Source organism: Crocodylus siamensis, chromosome 3 (assembly GCF_052110815.1).
Source record: "Crocodylus siamensis isolate JL-2025a chromosome 3, ASM5211081v1, whole genome shotgun sequence".
Lineage (NCBI taxonomy): Eukaryota > Metazoa > Chordata > Crocodylia > Crocodylidae > Crocodylus > Crocodylus siamensis.
In genome coordinates this window covers 22,803,850-22,821,848 of record NC_143397.1, presented here as the reverse complement: position 1 = coordinate 22,821,848, position 17,999 = coordinate 22,803,850, and the positions used below count along the sequence as shown (strand labels likewise).

General features: G+C 42.8%; 1 protein-coding gene across 4 annotated transcripts in view; it reads left to right on the top strand.

The window, feature by feature from the left end:
* C1QTNF3 (C1q and TNF related 3) overlaps positions 1–17,356 on the top strand; it is a 37,249-nt gene extending 19,893 nt beyond the window's left edge. For 2 of the 4 annotated variants that reach the window (XM_090037914.1, XM_090037917.1), the window contains exons 4-6: positions 5,483–5,612; positions 7,219–7,318; positions 8,331–8,514. In XM_090037914.1, coding sequence (XP_089894040.1) covers positions 5,483–5,612; positions 7,219–7,318; positions 8,331–8,490 — 390 coding nt within the window. In that variant the 3' untranslated portion in view covers positions 8,491–8,514. The other 2 variants (XM_090037915.1, XM_090037916.1) reach the window with 2 other exon arrangements.
* The last annotated feature ends 643 nt before the right edge of the window (positions 17,357–17,999 follow it).

The window sequence follows — 17,999 nt, the reverse complement described above, 5'->3', positions numbered from 1 at the left end:
ACACTGAACACTGCAGGATAGTGTAGAGACACCTGAGCTAGCAGGTGTATGAGCGGAATGAGGTAGTCGAAATACTAACAGCAGTCCAGCTATGGTAGCACTAGAACTCACTTGGGTATCTCCACACTATACTGCTCTGCATCTGAGGGGCCAGATCTGGTGGGCAAGGCCAGCAGCACAGAGCCAGATGTGGGGGTAGGTCCACAGGGACAGAGGTAGAGCAGCAGCAGTGCTGGCTCTGCGCCGCTGGCCTTGCCCACCCGGCACTCCATCCCCCAGTCATTCTTGATGGCAATTGGCTAATATATCATAAGATGTTAAGTGTTCTTATGATTTGGTCTCCACTGATTATTAAACTTGTGTAAAATAGTATTGTAGATTGGCCAGCCATAGCCTTAGGTATTAGACAGGAATTAAGTATACAAAAAGAATCCCTGTCCACACACTTGTTAACATTAGGGAAAATAGATGTTCCATTTACAGGTCCAAACTCTGTAATTTGGGATAATAACTTTTTCAAAGTATGGTTTCATAAAGTCATATTTCATTGACCTTTTACATACACATAAAGGACATGAAAATTAACGGTAAATACACCAATACAAACTGTGGCATCTGTGCAGTCTGGAGGCAATGACTTTGAATTCTGTGGTGCCATACATATTTACATTGTCAAACATGGTGTGCATTAAGGGAGAGCTTTTGCAGTGGATGAAATACAGCTTGAAAATGTTTTCCTACTTAATTGACTTTTGTAACAAGACAAAGTAGTTGAAAGAGTCTTCAGAAGATTATTAATTGGGAGGAATTTTCTGGAAGAATGGCTTGAAAACCATACTTGTTGCAATTATGTACCTTCTAAGCATTTCTGTGATTTTAAATTTAGCTGACAGAACCTTTCCTAATGTAGATATTCTTGTGGAAATTTAACTGCTGCACAAAAAGGATTCCATGTTGTTTTTGGTTACGTTTAAAATTGTTAAAGCAGTATAACCTCGTGTTTTTAAGCTACAGTTATCCTCAGAAAGGTGAAGGTAGAGAAGAGGACATGTTTTTGCATGAAAACATCTCTTAAGAACGGGATTAATTTAAAGGAGAACTCCATCCCCTTTGATCAGATGTGTTGTAACAAAACAGAAGGTGGGGGAAGACTCTTCAGCTGCATCCAAACAAGCATGTACATAGAATCAATGAGTCGGGAGGGACCTAGACAGATCATCGAGTCTGACACCCTGCCATGGGCAGGAAGGAGCACTGGGGGTTGCAGGGGTCATAAGACCCCAGCCAGGTGCCTATCCAATCTCCTCTTGAAGATTTCCAGGGAAGGTGAGAGCACCACCTCTCTGGGAAGCCTGTTCCAGGCCCTGGCCACCCTTACAGTGAAGTAGTTCTTCCTAATATCTAACTGAAACCTCTCCTCCTTCAGCTTGTGGCCATTGTTCCTGGTGACTCCAAGGGGGGCCCTGGTGAACAGATTTTCCCTGAGTCCCTGCTGGTGGCCCCTGACAAGGTTGTAGGCAGCCACAAGATCCCCCCTCAGTCTCCTCTTGCGGAGACTGAAGAGATTCAGGTCCCTCAGCCTCTCCCCATAGGGCTGGCCACAGAGGCCCCCAACCATACAAGTGGCCTCCTCTGGACCCTCTCCAGGTCCTCCACGTCCCTCTTGAAGTGCGGCGCCCAGAACTGGACACAGTACTCCAGCTGTGGCATGACCAGAGCCGCATAGAGGGGGAGCAAGACCTCTCTGGACCTGTTAGTGATGCCCCTGTTGATGCAGGACAGGGTGCGGTTGGCTCTGCCTATTGCTTCGTTGCATTGGCAACTCATATTCACCCTGGAGTCAACCAGTTTGAGATGCCACAAGAGGCATGCTAGGAATCAAAAAAAATGTTCCCCACACTGCACATTTGCAGCGCAGACTCTACATTTTATACCTGGAAATCCAGGTATTTAAAAAAAAAAAAAACCCATGGGGAAAAAGGGCACAGGGCACAGTCGTGCAGCATGCCCTGGGGCAACTGGTGGTTGAATCCTCCAGAGAGATGCTTTGGCATCTGGCTAGAGTGTCTCTGTGGTGCTCCTGCAGCCGCAGCATGCTGTCTCTGTGTTGGGGCAAACAGGAGAGGGGTAAGGCTGCAGTGTGACCCAGACCAGGGCACCGTCCCTGGTAAGTGTGGGGGTGGAGGGGACTGTGTGGTTTCTGGGGGGATTGTGGGTGTGTGGGGGAGATGTGAGGTGTGTGTGTGGGGGGGGGTGGTTGTCAGTGGGTGTGGGGCTTCTGGCAGCATTTTGAGAAGGGTCTGTCATACACCTGTCCCCTCCACCCCATGTGGCACACCACCCCTGGCACTGGCAGCAGCAGCCAACCAGGCTATGCTCACTGCAGCACAGCCCCACAATGGCACAATGCAGTCTGACCCACAGTGTGTACATAGTGAACGGGCCTAGCCTGACCTGACCCAGCTCAGCCTGCCCCACTAGTGCAAGTGGTGGAAGGAGCCATCGTGGTCCTGTCCAAACACACACTAGCAGGCCAGGTCAGGCTGGGCCCGTTCACTATGTACAGACCACAGGTCAGGTGGTGCTGTGCCCTGCAGGGCTTTTCTGCAGCGGGCATGGTCCAGCTGCCAGTTCCGGGGGCTGCGTGACACGGGAGGCAGGATGGGTGTGGCACTCAAGCTCCTCCACAAATCCCACCCACAAACCCCCTCCACACCCCACATCCCCCCCATATCTCACACCCTATGCACCCAGGTGCCAGATAGGATGAGACCTGCTGGCAGGAGCTGTGGCTGCAGGGGCAGCTATCCCCACATCCTGGTTAGCGAAGGGGTCAAGGGGAACTTTGATTTTTCTATGATAAAAAAACCCAAAAGCAAACACCAAAGCATATAGATATTTAGAATTTATTTTATTATGATGATAGAGGCACTGGTAGGCTTTCAAAATGCTTTAAAATGGTAAATATATCAATAAAACATTGCCCAACTGATCTCTCTGTATATAGATAGATATCAGTACAGTGGTGTTTCATTTTAATTGTGGAAGAACACAGATTTTGGGGTATTTTAAAGAATGAAGTTGGGTTTTTTATCAGAGAACTTGCAATTTTTAAACAGGGAACACCAGGATTCCTGCTAGTGAGGCAAGTGGCATTACCCAGACAGAGGAGCCTGCCCAGGGCTGGCACTGGGGAGTCAGCTGGAGGGTGAATAAGGTGGCTGACCACCTGGCCATGTGGGGCTATGCTCTGCCAGTTCAAAGTAGGCCACCATACTGGGAACATCTTCCAGGCGATAGCTGCCCAGATAGCAGGGTGGGGGCACATATGGCAGCAGTGCCTCATGAAGGCTGATTATGCAGCCATGGCCCACTGGCAGCTGGCCCAGAGGTGCAGACGGATCCCAGGTAGCTGCGTGGTCCCCATCCAGGTCTGGCAGGTTTGCAGACATGGGGCTGCAGGTCCAAGGGGGAGGATGCTGTCACAGGTGGCAGCAGGTCACAGCCAGGCATCAGCCCCCATTGCCAGACTGCTGCAGTGGGTGGAGTGTAAAGGGGTCACTCTAAGTCAGGGCTGCTGCAGCAGTCCAGCTGTCACAAAGAGCTAGTGTCCCCATATGCCAATTGGCTGGGCCTCGAAGCTCCTGAGAGTGAGTATCCCTGAGCTGCTTGCCAGGGTAGCTTTTTATACTGCCAGAGCCAGCACAGTGCTGGCCTTAGCCTTTCGCTCACCCTGGCTACAGATCCGGGAGGAGTTGGGCAGGGTCACTTTGCCCCAAGTGGCACAACTCGCTCCACACCGAAGTGCATGTTCAGGCACATGTGCTGAGGCACAAATCTCCAGCACAAATTTGTGCCACTGCTATCTGAGTGGCTGCAAATGCACATGCCTGTATATGTACATCCATCCTTCTTTTGTATTCTAATGAATCTCTGAAGAATAGGCTGGAGTTGAATAACATTTCAGATATTATTTGGAAAAAAAAATCTAATGCATCAACATAACTGTAATTACCTAATATCAGCATATAAACTTAACTAATTTGAATGCAGTGCTGCTTGAGGGAATTGTAGTTCAAGATAATCACTTTTCTGTTCTAAAAAATGCATGAATGGAAAGAGGTAGCTAGTCCAGACTGCTACCCAAGTTCATACTTCTAGGCAGGTGGTTTAATATTTCAGCTGCTGGGTCTGAATGTAGATCTATGGTTTTAGTTCAACCTGAAAGAAGCCATTTTTCCTGCTCAAGTTCAGCATTTTGTTGAGAGTGCAGAATAACGAAAATGATTAGGGGCCTGGGAAGCAAGATTTATGAGGAAAGACTGAAAGAAACAGGGCTATTTAGCCTGGAGAAAAGAAGCTTGAGGGGGGGATTTGATAATCATCTTCAAATACCTGAAAGGCAATTCTCTGTGGCCAAAGGGGACAGGACTAGAAGCTGTGGATTCAAAATTCAGAAGGGGAACTTTAGGCTGGAGATTAGGAAGAACTTTCTGCCCACGAGGGTGGTCAAGCATTGGGACAGGTTACCTGGAGAAACTTTGGAATCTCCATCCTTGGAAGTTTTCAAGAGCATATTAGACAGATACTTGGGTGGGATCATTTAGTCAGAAGCAATCCTGCCTGTTTTGTCCAATCACACAGCAAGTCTGTGGCTTTCTAGAACCTGTGTCTGTCCACTGTAGTAATGTGTTTTGAGATCTCAGACCCAGAACTGGTTTTTAATGGGTCATTTTCTATTACCTTGTCTAGTGTAGTTTGAAGTATCCCATGTGAGGGGGTTTGCACCACTTCACTTTGGTTATTCTTCTAGAGTTTAATGCATTTCTCAGGCAAGAAGTTTTATATAACAATCTATCAAGCTAAATTTCTCCTTTCTTAATTTCACCCCTTTACTTCCAACCTACATTGTCATGACAGAGGAATTTGGAGGAGATGATGGGGGACAGGAACGTTGCTTGATGAATCTTGGGCATCTCATTTAAGAGACTGTAGTCAAGTAACCTTAAAATTGCTAAACTGATACCTGCTGGTTGCTGGCAAGAAACAATGATGTGTATACGGCTTAATGAGCCTTACTTATTTCTTATGCTCAAGTAAAAGCTGTATCAGTTAAAAAATAAACTAATTTAATCAGTTTTATACTAAAAGACCACACATTTCTTTTCTATCACATTGCTCTCATCCACTTCAATGTCAACAAAATTGAAAATAAATGCTGACCTGCACACATTGCCTAAGCGTTTAACTTCAATTGGACTATTCAGTTTCATAAAACTAAGGGGCAAAGGCCTGTTCCAGCTTAATTCAATGGGATTTTTGTTATGGGAGTTTAATTGCCCTTGGATCAAGCCCTAAAAGAACATCCCCATAAGAAAAATAAATATACTGGAAATGTATGGAAAAGCTTTTACATTATGGCTTCATATTTGTCCTTTTCATTCTCATTAACCACTGGTTAAATATGAACTATATTTTATAGGTTGCATTCATGGCTTCCATGGCAACTCACTTCAGTAATCAGAACAGTGGGATAATCTTCAGTAGTGTTGAAACCAATGTTGGAAATTTCTTTGATGTTATGACTGGTAGATTTGGTGCTCCAGTCAATGGTGAGTATTTACAAGGCAAAGTAGTGTAGATCGACTCTGGAGTGTTTTATTAGTCAGATAGGAAGTAGATGTTGAAGGAACAAATTTAAATATTCTGTCGTAAGTGAAAGGGGGTTTTGCTATTGACTTCAACAGAGGTAAGATTTAGCTCTAAATTTGATTAAATTCTTGACTTACCCCAGGTTGGAAAAATTCTGTGTTAGAGTTGAGGAAATGATACACAGTCATTGTTCAGTACAGTAAGACTGACTATTATTAGTCAGTGTTAATTTAAATTAGAGATGAGTTTTTAAAATAGGATTTTTGAGTTCATAAAAGATGAAAGCATGGTCTCTTTACAGACCCAGGTCTTCAACTTATCTACAGAACACCTGCAGCCTAGATGGTGACAGTATGCAATTCAGTACAAAGTTTTGTCAGGGTAGCTCAGTCCTGAGCTAGAAGGACAACTTGTAAGGAGAAATAGGTCATTTGACTTTTCATGTTATTTATATTGGGTGCGTCTACACATGCCCGGGACTGTGCATTTGGTACTGTGCAGTCCCAGAGGCGCACTGTTATTTTTAGATGCTATGTTGCTGTAGTGACAAGCTATGGTAATGTAGTGTTGGCATCACGGTTTGTGCCTATTGACACTACATCACCATAGAGATAAGCTACGTTGCCATACCTCATTGCTATGGTGATGTAGCGTCTTGCGTAGATGCACCCACCAAGGCCTTGCTACATACCCAAGTTACACTGCCTTAGCTGTACAGATATAGTCAAAATAGTATGAGCCCTGTAGTGTGGAAGCAATTATAATGGTGGAAAAAGTACTGGTACTGCTGTCACTTGTTTCTGTACAGAAGAAAGAATAAGCTATATTGCTATAAGGCACTTTCTCATCTGTGTAATTGCATCCTCAGTAGGAGAAGCAGAACTACTGGTTGTTCTGTAAAAATCTACACACCCTAACTGCAAGATATATTAGCACAAGGTCAAGGTCCAGATTCAACTTCAGATTTAGGTGGGTGAATAGCACTTGCTCAGCTAACTTTAGCAGTGTCAGCGGCAGTTTTGGACGCTTACCCAGATTCTAGACTCTGTTCCCCTGAGTGTACATATCAGTCATGAACAAATGGAGGTGGTGGCAACCAGCTCCTGCACCATTTAGTTCAGTAGCTTGGTGGCTAGGGCTGTTTCTCAGAGAGTGGGAGACCAGGTTTAATTCCCCCTCACCTCATCCTACTTACAGCTCCTTTTTCTCAGCAAAGCATCCTCACCTTCAGGCAGCCTTTGTGGACTTGCCCATGACATTGTCAAGATCATCCTCCACCTTTCCTTTAGGGGTTGGCTGGAGAGGGACGGAAGACCCAGTCATTTTCAAATACTTATTTATTCAGAGTTTCATATCACTAATTTCCTGGGCTGTCTGTAGAATAAGACCCAGTCAAATCCTGGCCTCCCTAGGACTGAATAAGAACTAACCACTGACTTCACTGAGACCAGCTTTGGGCCTAATTTAATTAATTTTCTAATCAACAAATGCAAATTTGTGGCAAATAGTCTACTACATGCCAGCGTCAAACTCAGAAACATGTTATGTTTGTTAACTTTTTTTCAGGAGTATATTTCTTCACCTTCACTATGATGAAACATGAAGATGTGGAGGAAGTGTATGTGTACCTAATGCACAATGGTAACACAGTTTTCAGCTTATATAGGTGAGCTGAAATTCATGTGATCTTCATCACAATGCAGAAATCTACATACATAGCCAGTCTTACTTCCTCATGGATTTCATCCTTCCAAGGTTCCTTTAAAACAAGTAGAAATATTTACCACCCTATATTGACAGATCTGTATCATTACTAGATCCTTGTATTCAATCTTGGTCATAATTTCCTCAAAATTGTCAAAAGGGGTATGTGTTTTAATTTGGGGTTGGGATCTAATGGTAACTAACTGATATATTTTTGAAAAAGCAATATTAATTTCCAGTATATTTTAAAATGAGTGATTTACAAAAACATCCATATCAACTAACTGACAGTCCTATTGCATGCTACAAGACAGCTGGTTATGTTAAAGGAAGCTGTTCTTTTTTAAACTACATTACTATAGGTAAGTAAGAAGCCTAAGTGCTTTATTTAATGTCACCAAAAGAATACATCTTAACTAAAGAGAGTTTGTATCATGAGTAGCATAGTGAACATAAACTGGAATAGGAAATATTTGACCATATTTAAAGAAAGATATTGAACCAAGTCACATGGTTAAAAATCTGTAGGTAGCTGGGTACCTGCAGAAATTATCCTCTTCTATTATTTGTGTAATGCTGATGATGGACTTGGAGCCATGCTGTACACAAAGTAAAGCTCCTCTCCCCAAAGATTTGCAGGCACACAAAAATACAGAATATAATGAGAAATCCAGAGCTGGGAATGAATTAGCAAGTCGTGGTGCCAAAGGAAAAAAATCATACATAACCATCCAGAACTTCAAAAGACCATGAAATAAAGCAGTTAAATTTGGGCAAAATGGGACTAGTAAGCCATGTAAGATTGTAATTTACTGCTATGATGTTCAAGCAAGGCAAATGAGTCAGCAGCTTGTTGGGGGATGCTCTGTTCATGCAACATGCATTCTTGGAGTGATATTCTTTTTGTTCTGATTCTTGCTTGATCATTGTTGATAAAGGCAAAACTGACCTGGTTGTGAAATGTTCCTCCTCAGCTACGAATCAAAAGGAAAATCTGACACATCGGGGAACAGCGCGGTGCTAAAACTTGCCAAGGGAGATGAAGTGTGGCTGCGTATGGGGAACGGAGCGCTACATGGAGATCATCAGCGCTTCTCCACTTTTGCTGGGTTTCTTCTTTTTGAAACAAAGTAAAAACAGAAGTCCATTTTGATGCAGCTCCTTTATTCATGTGGTATTCTTTCTGGTCTATGGAATGACGTTACATATTAAGAGCAAGGAAGGCTTGTTTGGATGCAGTACATTGGTATTTGTGTATTGGGGATGCATTGAACAGATCGGGCAGGTGACACAGATACAGATTCTCATGACGTACATTGCCACCTTGGTTGCACCTAATTAATGAGTATGCCTTGCTACTACTCCCCGCTTATTCCAAAGCAATTGAAAAAAGTTTTTAAAGATATTATTTAGAGACAGATTTGGGAAACTTGACCCAGAGTTTTGTCTAGATAGATTTTTGTCAAATCTGTTAGGAACTTTACAATTGATTAATGGCCCCTTATTCATCTAGTTTGTTTTATGCTTTCATTTAGGCTTGCACCATAGGAGCTGGCTCTGGCTAAACTACAAGGAGACTCAGCTTCAGAAGAGAGTGGATTTAAAGGAATCAGTTTATACTGGACTAGAAAAAGCTTTGCAGAAACAAAAAAAAATGTGAAAAGTAAAGGTGGCAGGGATTCAGGTGTCTTGCACCATCCTCTTTTACATTTTGAAGATGAGTTTGGTGACTTTAATACAGTTTTCATGTACATATTCACCCCTTCAAAAAAAAAAGTGTTAGGTTTTCTCAGTTTGAGAAATCCAAAGATGAGTTTCTTTTGCCTGAGTTATGCAGGTCATATGGTTCTTTCTGGTCTACAAATTGTGAAAACTGTCCTGACAATGCTACATATCAGGACAGAGACCTACCCAGTATTACCGGAGATATCTGAAATGTTCAAACAGCACAACAAGCTAGAGGACAGGTACTCTGTGGAGCTTGGAGCTCTTTTTTAAAAGAATGACCTTACAATATTTTTTGCACAGTCTCTCCTGGAAGTGTTGTTTCTAGGAGACGGTTAGCACATCTACATGTGCATTAATGCACCATACTAACTTAACACGCTGTAATTGGCACTACTGCTCAGTAGCGCTGGCGCACGTCTTTTACACGATGCTAATGCACAGTAGACTAATTCTACTGCGCATTAACCCATTAGCACAGCTTTTGCCATGATGCGCTAATGTGCAGTAGAATTAGTCTACTGTGCTTTTAGCATCTCATGTAGATACGCCCAGTATTTCAGAAATGGCTTTACAATATGGTATGCCAGCAACTACAATGCATACAAAATATACAATATATAGCTGATAAACCAAAATGTTACTGGTTCAGGTGATCTGTATCTACAAACCTGGTTTTGGCCATTGTATTTTTGTTATTCAGCTGTCTTCATAAGCAGTAGCGCCTGTCCTCCATTTTTAACTTTGTTACCTTAAGTCCTATCTTGTCTATGTTCTGGTGTTTTAAAAATTAATTTACAGGTTCCAAACAGGCTAAAGGACTCTTAACAGTCTTTAACACAAGGGCCTTTCTGCATATTACAGCCTTCCCCATACAAAGCTTTCCCTGTGTAAATTTTATCTTATGTTTTTTTTATGCAGGATAGTGATTACCATTGACAGTATCACTCACTAATGATTTTAGAGTCTAACTTTTGAATGTGTGTGTCCTTTTATTCATTCCTAGTCTGTGTTAATCTTTTTTTTTAGGGAAAAATGTGTTAATACTTGACCAATAAGATTGCTATGCTTTTTAGTTTTTACTTCAACCACTGATAAATATGGATGTTAATTAATTGTCATTTAATAACGTTAGGTTTTATTTATATAGTGTTGTACCAAAAAATTTCATAACCTAAGACCTTGTTATTTTCTTAAGCATTTTAGCAACAATTTGGGATGCCTTAAAATTGCTCTGTCACAAGCTGGCAGAGGGTAGATTCAGGCTAGACACCAGGAGGCGCTACTTCATGGTCAGGGCGGCTAGGGTCTGGAACCAACTTCGAAGAGAAGTGGTGCTGGCTCCTACCCTGGGGGTCTTTAAGACAAGGCTAGACAATCACCTTGCTGGGGTCGTTTGACCCCAGTACTCTTTCCTGCCATGGCAGGGGTTCGGACTTGATGATCTGCTCAGGTCCCTTCCAACCCTACTAACTATTAAACTATGAAAATTAGAAAAGAAATCACATTAGGAAATCCCACTGGTGTTGCTGTTTTGAAATGAGTCCACCTAGTGCATGTGACACATGGCATTGTGCATTAACTTCCATGATAAGCTAAATGTTTGTTGAAAATACTATTTCTTGCTTTGTTAGGAATGTTTGTGTACTTTGTAAAACATGTAGTTACCTAATAAACATGAATAGTTATAAAGTTCTTATGGGTTATTTATACCTATACTGACAAAGTTAGGAAAATGGGACCGGGTACAGTAGTCTTCTGGAGACTATCAAAATCTATTCTCAGCATATTTTTCCTAAGCATCTATTTTGCTAGTACGTTGAGTGATAATGTTCTCCATTGCCTTGTATACTGTGTAATATCTACACCTGTGCAACGTGAATGCAAAGTAGGTTAAAAAAAGATGGGTCTGATTCTCATTTACATTAAGGCCATTTTACATTGCATGGACAGCATAAAGATACCTTGAAATGAGGCGAGGGCAATTTAAGTCTATTTTAAGACTGCTTGTTATCTATAATGCTTGCTAGAGCATTGCTAGTGTCAGTAGTATAAATGAAAAACAAGTTCTGTGATTCTGATATGGTGTAATTTTAAACCAACTCTCTACTCAGTTTTCCCTGATATATATGACTGAAATGAGGTATAAGGCAATTGAGAAGCAGGACTCCAAAATTTTTAACAAACTCTGTTTTGGAGATGTCAGTCACAATTTCATGGTTAATGCTAATTTGGGTTTTGCACTAAAGCAAAATTTAATCTCTGTATTATATGAAAAATCCTAATTTTTATCTTTCCCAAAGTAATATCATGGAGTCCCTGACTGTTGAATACATTTTCTGAGAATTTACAAACACAATAAGGGATACAAATGCACAGTTAAGTTATCCAACCAATCTGAATTCTGCCTCCATAGTGACACCATATGAAATTATCTACTGTGTCTTTTAAAAATAGTTTAATAGTTTCTAGGGTCGGAAGGGACTTGAACAGATCATCAAGGCTGACCCCCTGCCCTGGGCAAGAACGAGTGCTGGGATCATAATACCCCAGCCAGATATCTATCCAACCTCCTCTTGAAGATCCCCAAGGTAGGGGAGAGCACCACCTCCCTTGGGAACCCATTCCAGAGCCTGGCAGCCCTAACTGTAAAGTAATGTCTCCTGATATCAAGCCTGAACCTACTCTCAATCAATTTGTGGCCGTTATTCCTTGTTATCCCAGGTGGTGCCCGGGGGAACAGAGCGTCACCTATTTTCTGCTGGTCCCCCCTGGTGAGTTTATAGATGGCCACCAGATCCCCTCTGTCTTCTCTTGGGGAGGCTGAATAGGTTCAGCTCTTTAGCCTCTCTTCGTAGGGCCTGGCTCACTGCCCCGACCATGTGAGTGGTCCTCCTCTGGACCCTCTCAATGCTACCCACATCCCTCTTGAAGTGCGGCGCCCAGAACTGGATGCAGTACTCCAACTGCAGCCTGACCAGCGCCGCATAGAGGGAAGGATCACCTCCCTGGGCCCACTTGTGCTGCACTTGTAGATGCACGACAAGGTGCGGTTAGCCTTACTGACCGCTTCCTCGCATTGGCAGCTCACGTCCGTCTTGGAGTCAACAATGGCTCCAAGATCCCTTTCAGCCACTGTGTTGTTGAGAAGGGTGTTCCCCAGCCTATAGGTATATTGCTGGTACCTTCTCCCTAGATGCAGCACCTTGCACTTGTCTGCATTGAATTCCATCCTATTCTCATCCGCCCACTCCTGTAACCTGTCTAGATCTAGCTGGATGCTGTCCCTCCCCTCCAGTGTGCCCACCTCACCCCACATCTTTGTGTCATCAGCAAATTTGGACAGTGTGAATTTTCCATGCCCACCCCCAAGTCACTGATAAAGATGTTGAATAGCACAGGCCCAAAGACCGAGCCCTAGGGGACTCCACTGCCCACATCCCTCCAGGTCAAAAACAACCCATTCACCACCACTCTCTGGGTGCGACCATCGAGCCAACTTGCCACCCATCTGACTGTGTAGGCATCAATGCCACAGTCGCCTAGTTTTTTTTTATGAGAACGTGGTGAGAAACAGTGTCAAAGGCCTTCTTGAAGTCCAGGTAGATGACATCCACCTCAGCACCTGCATCTAAGGACTTTGTGACCTGGTTGTAAAAGGAAACCAGATTAGTCAGGCAGAATCTGCCTGCAATGAACCTGCATTGGTTGCCCCTGAGCGTTACCTCCCATGCTGGGCCCCCACAGATGTGTTTCTTGATAATTTTCCTCAAAGGTCTTCCCAAGGACCGAGTTGAGACTAACTGGCCTACAGTTACCTGGGTCCTCCTTTCTCCCCTTCTTGTAAATGGGGACCACATGGGCCCTTTCCAAATGAATTTTAATTTGACTTGGGACAAAAGAGTTACTAGGCATTGCATGTCTGGAACACTGTGTTACATTCATAATCTTCATGAATTTTATTGAAATGTTTTAAAAGTTAGTGGGACTTTTTTATTAAGAGCAGTCTCGCACTTAAATATATTGAATAATTTAAAAAAAAATTGACTTATCAGTCTGGTATGTAATATATAGTCATCTTTCCCCATATTCCTAAATTCTTTCTACTTCCCCTTGAGATTTTCCATGAAAGATTCTGATTCCACTATCATGGCTCCCAGATCCCCTCAGATATGATGTTTTTATTAAAAAGTATGTTTTGTGTTTGGAATCAAAAGGATCCTGAAGGGACAAAATACGTGGTGGGGAAAGGTGGGGTCAATGACTGTAAAAGAAATTCTGTGTTCTTACTGTAAGAAATTGATACAATAATGCTTCTACTTTGTAGTGAATCCTGCCTCAGAAACCACGAGGAAATAAATCAGACGATGCATCAGGTCAGATTTTAAAATCTTGATCCAGGAGAAGGAATGGGGCAAACCAGATGCATTTTGGGGTGTAACACTGAACTGTAATACTGGGATACCAGGCATGAAAGCAGATACCTGTAACCACCAGCTACATGACACTATGACTTCTGCATAGTGGGAAGCACAACTTTTTCTTAAATTTATATTGCAGTTTCATTAGTCTCTAAACCAACCTAATTTAGACCAAGTGAGACTGGATTCTTTTTTGGAGTAAGCAGTTTAGTTACCTTATTCTATGGTCAGTTTACCTGGATTGATGTAAGAGCATTAGCAGAGTGATGTTACAGAGAGAAGAGCAATGGGTGTAGGAACTGATAATAGAAAGCTTCTCTCCATACAGTCTTATTCCAACTTTTTTTCAGCATTTGTAAGATAGTGGATCAGTAAAAGGAATCTAGCTCCTAAACACCTATGGGATAAGTAGTACAAAAGTTGCATTTGAAACCGGGAAAGGCACTTTCAGTGCTGAAATCAGCCCAATTAATGAGCACCCCTGGCACTTTTCCACAAGGTTGAATCCATTTAACTTACTATGATGTTCTTTTCTTAAAAAACCTAAGAAATTTCACAGAGAATACTGCTTCAAACGAATGTTAATGTTACACATAGATGTTCTCAGAGGACTGGACATGCCAAGGTTAAAGCTGCCCATGCAAGATTAACTCTGTGTCCTTGTGCCTGTGAGTTCCAACACAGTCTTCACGTTACATAATCACAGAATATTTTTCCCCAATCTGATATGAACCAGTATAGCATTTAGATAGTGATTATTACTAAATGAGGAATGGGCTACACATGGGACTCTGATGACACAAAATAAACATTGAATCACTTCCTCATCCAACAGGTTTGATCCAATTTACACAGTTGGGGTTAGTGGACCTACAGAAAATACACTGTGGCATCATGTAATGACTAAAGCGATGTGCATGCACAAGTGAGTAGTATTTAGTCTGTCACAGCAGCAGTGACTTGAGCAGTTTTTGAATTTGGAGGCTGCCATTACATTATTCTACCTTACGATTTTTGGAACGGAATACTCTCCCAGGTCTTGAATGCCATTGGTTTCCACTGTATCATAAAAATTGAGGGTGGTCTACACCTTACAAATAGTGCTCAGCACTTTTCAGTTTTGGATCCTCAGTTCAGGACACAGACACTCGGAGCTTGCATCTTTCAGCCCTATAAAAAGCATTGATTTGCAGTTGAAACTGCTGGATGAACAATAACATTTGATATTTTTGATTGCTCATTGTTTAAGCTACTGCACCATCCACGAAAGCCCAGAAATGTCACAGTGCTGAAATAAAGTCTTACAGAGACTGAATCTGTTCAGATCAATGATTTCCTCCTTTCAGAATTAGACATTTCTTTTTAAAAAAAGGTCATTGTTTGCACTCTCAAATTGTCAATGAGCCATGAAATCAACTATGATATGAATTAGTTATGAATTAAATATGTCATAGCTATCTCCAGGGTTCAGGTGAATGGCTGACTTGCTATCTGATAGGAATTAGATACGATGCAAAACTATATTGCTCAATAGCACTAGTAGCACTTAAAGAATTGCCTAAGATTAAGTTGTAAAAGCGGCAGTCCTAATGGGAACTGCCTGGTGGATATGCATTAAGATTCCAGGACCGGCAAGTGGGTTATTAGTACTGTCCAACAATCTTCTCCAGACTAACTATACAGGGCCAGTGGCCAGAAACAAGCTTCCTGATGTTGCTCATTTACACCAAGGGGCCTAAAACCATAACCCAGAACAAAGTACCCAGGGAAAAGCAAAACCAAGTTATAGTTATTACGGTTCAGCTACTCGGAGAAGCTGTCCAGCACACAAGCTGCTTGCACAAACTATAAGTAAATTGCATCTCATTTGTTTTCTTGTAACCCATTTTAAAAGAATGGCTATTGGTAAAATCCTGACCCTACCACAATCAATGGCCAAGCTCTTATTGGCTGCAGGGAAATCAGTGCATCACCCCAAGGCTGTATGGACAGGTCAAGTTACTTGTAGTCTATGCTGGAACATGGGTTAGTACAAGCGTTGATTAGAACATATGCTACTTGCACAATGGCTTGCTAAGGCATTGACTAATGTAGGCCTCTCTAGAGCAGTGATCAATACATGAACTGTTTACACAAGTGTGAGCTGCAGAGGCGTAGTGAGCTCAGTCGGTGCCTGGGGCAGCAGGAGTGGAGGGGATAGGACTATGCCAATCACTGTCGACTGGGGTGGGGGTGAAGGGAAAGAAAGTTGTACCTGCCTGGGTTCTCTACACACTGAAAGCAGTTGCTGACTGCTGTAGCATCATCAACAGTAGCCCTGTGGTATGGGCTCCTTGGGAACTACACCTTATCTTTTGTTTGCCCCCCCCCCCCAGATATACTATTGGGAATAGGGCTGTGGCTTGCTGTGAGAAACTCCCATCATCCCCTCCCCCCTCGCAATACACTGGTAGGTGTGGGGCTGCACCCCCCCTGGCTCCTATAGCTAGACAGCACAAAGCTGCCCCTGCCATAGTTGATACCTGAGGCTTGTGCCCTACTCACCCCCTGCAGTTATGCTGCTAAGCTGGAATAGACGTATGTGAGGCTGGCCCAAGACAACAGAATGACACGAGGTGTGCAGTACTGCCAAGTAGGGGAGTCAGGCACAACACCTGTACAATACTTGTGTGATAAAGGAAGAATAGGACATAAAGACCTGTTGCAGCCTGGTGTCGGCTTAGGACCAAGTGTCCCAGAATACAATTATCCCTAGGACCCAGAGAGTGAGACCAGGCTTGGGAAGCCCTTGAGGCAGCCTCCCTTTCTTTAAAGGACTATAACATCAAGGCATGGTGGGTGAGCAAAAGAGAGTGTGACCAAGTGGGGATGTTCAGTTAAGGGCTGAGCAACTACCAGGGAGTGTCGTGGCCACCCCCTGGGACAGAGGTTGCCAACCAATGAGCCACGGCCCAGTACCAGGTTGCAAAGGGTTGGCTGCCAGGCTGTAGCATGAGCCCCCAGCTTGGACCCCTGTTGCTCAGCCAAGCAGCTTCTGCAGCTGCCAGTCACATGTGGGGTTAAAGTTGGGTGGCAGGGCAGCCCCAGGAGGGAGGCAGCCGGCTCTGCCGCTCCCATGCCAGTCCACAGTATAAAAAAGGTTGGGAACCACTGCCCTGAAACAAGCACCTTGTTACTCTCCTCATAGTTGGTACCTGGAGTAGGTGTCCCATAGACGTCCTTGTTATGCTACTGGATTTGAGGCGTGTTAATAAGTAGCTTGTGCTCTCGCTGCCAGTGGATGAATAGTGGAATTTAGTCCCTGGGTGTGTAAAAATAATAACTCTGATGAGCAAGGTTTAAATTCTGTCACGTAATGGGCATGTTGGCAAGAGAAGCTTAGACAGAGGTGAAACTAATGCAAAAAATGGGATTTAATACAAAGGACATCTGTCATAACAGTATGAGGTTAGAACAAAGTATGAGTCAGAAACGTGAAGTATAAACTACCGTACAATCTAATCTACCCAATACAATCTATTTGAATGCTAAGAATGGTAAGAACAGAGTCCAAAAATCTCTGACAAAACATAAAAGCTGCCATCCATGGATAAAACAACCATCTTTAAAACATGCAATAAAACTGGGAAAGATCATGAAAAAGCTCCATGGAAGCCCATGGTTCTTGATTCTCCTTTGGTCTAAGCCTAATTGATCTTTTTAATTAAATATGAAAGGTTGTTTTATTACTGAATTTCTGCTCAGTGTATAATGACATTTTAATGATAACTTACAGAATATTTCAATAGACTAACACATCTTCTATGTCTCTCATTTCTTCAGTATACACATAAAACAAATAAAACAAAACAAGAATAAACCATGCTATGATAATCTTATACTATCTTAATAATCTTGCACTTGTGAATCCAGTGTTGATTTGGTGGGGAGGAGGGGAAGGGGGAGGAATCAGAAAAAAAATTATAACCTGAAAAATGGCATATTATTCATGTCTTTGGTATATACAACAATGTATATTTTGAGCAGGTACTGTCAACCGGGGTGGGGGTGAAGGGAAGGAAAGTCTTACCTGGCTGGGTTCTCTGCACACTGAAGGCAGCTGTGAATTAGATAAATCTGTCTAATCCAGTGATTCTTAATCAAGATGCCAAAGTGTCTTTACTTTAATTGTCTATTGCCAACCGGACACTTTAGGTGTTTCTGGTGATTTTTGCCTGGATTCATGCCACCAGCCTCAATCTCTTGGCCTGTTTAGATTGCTCCCCCCTTTCTCCCTATGATTTTATTTGTAGACTCTCTCTCAAAAGACACATTTTTTCAAACCCAATTCAATGTTCATCAAAAGCGGCAGCCTTTCATCTCAGAACTGCAGTGCTCTCATTTGGGCCGAGTCATGACACGAGTGACAAAGAATGCCATTTCTAAAGACAGGTGGGCTTCCGAATGAGGTCACTTGCTCACTTGAAACACAATAAACTTCACTAGCTGCAGGCTGCT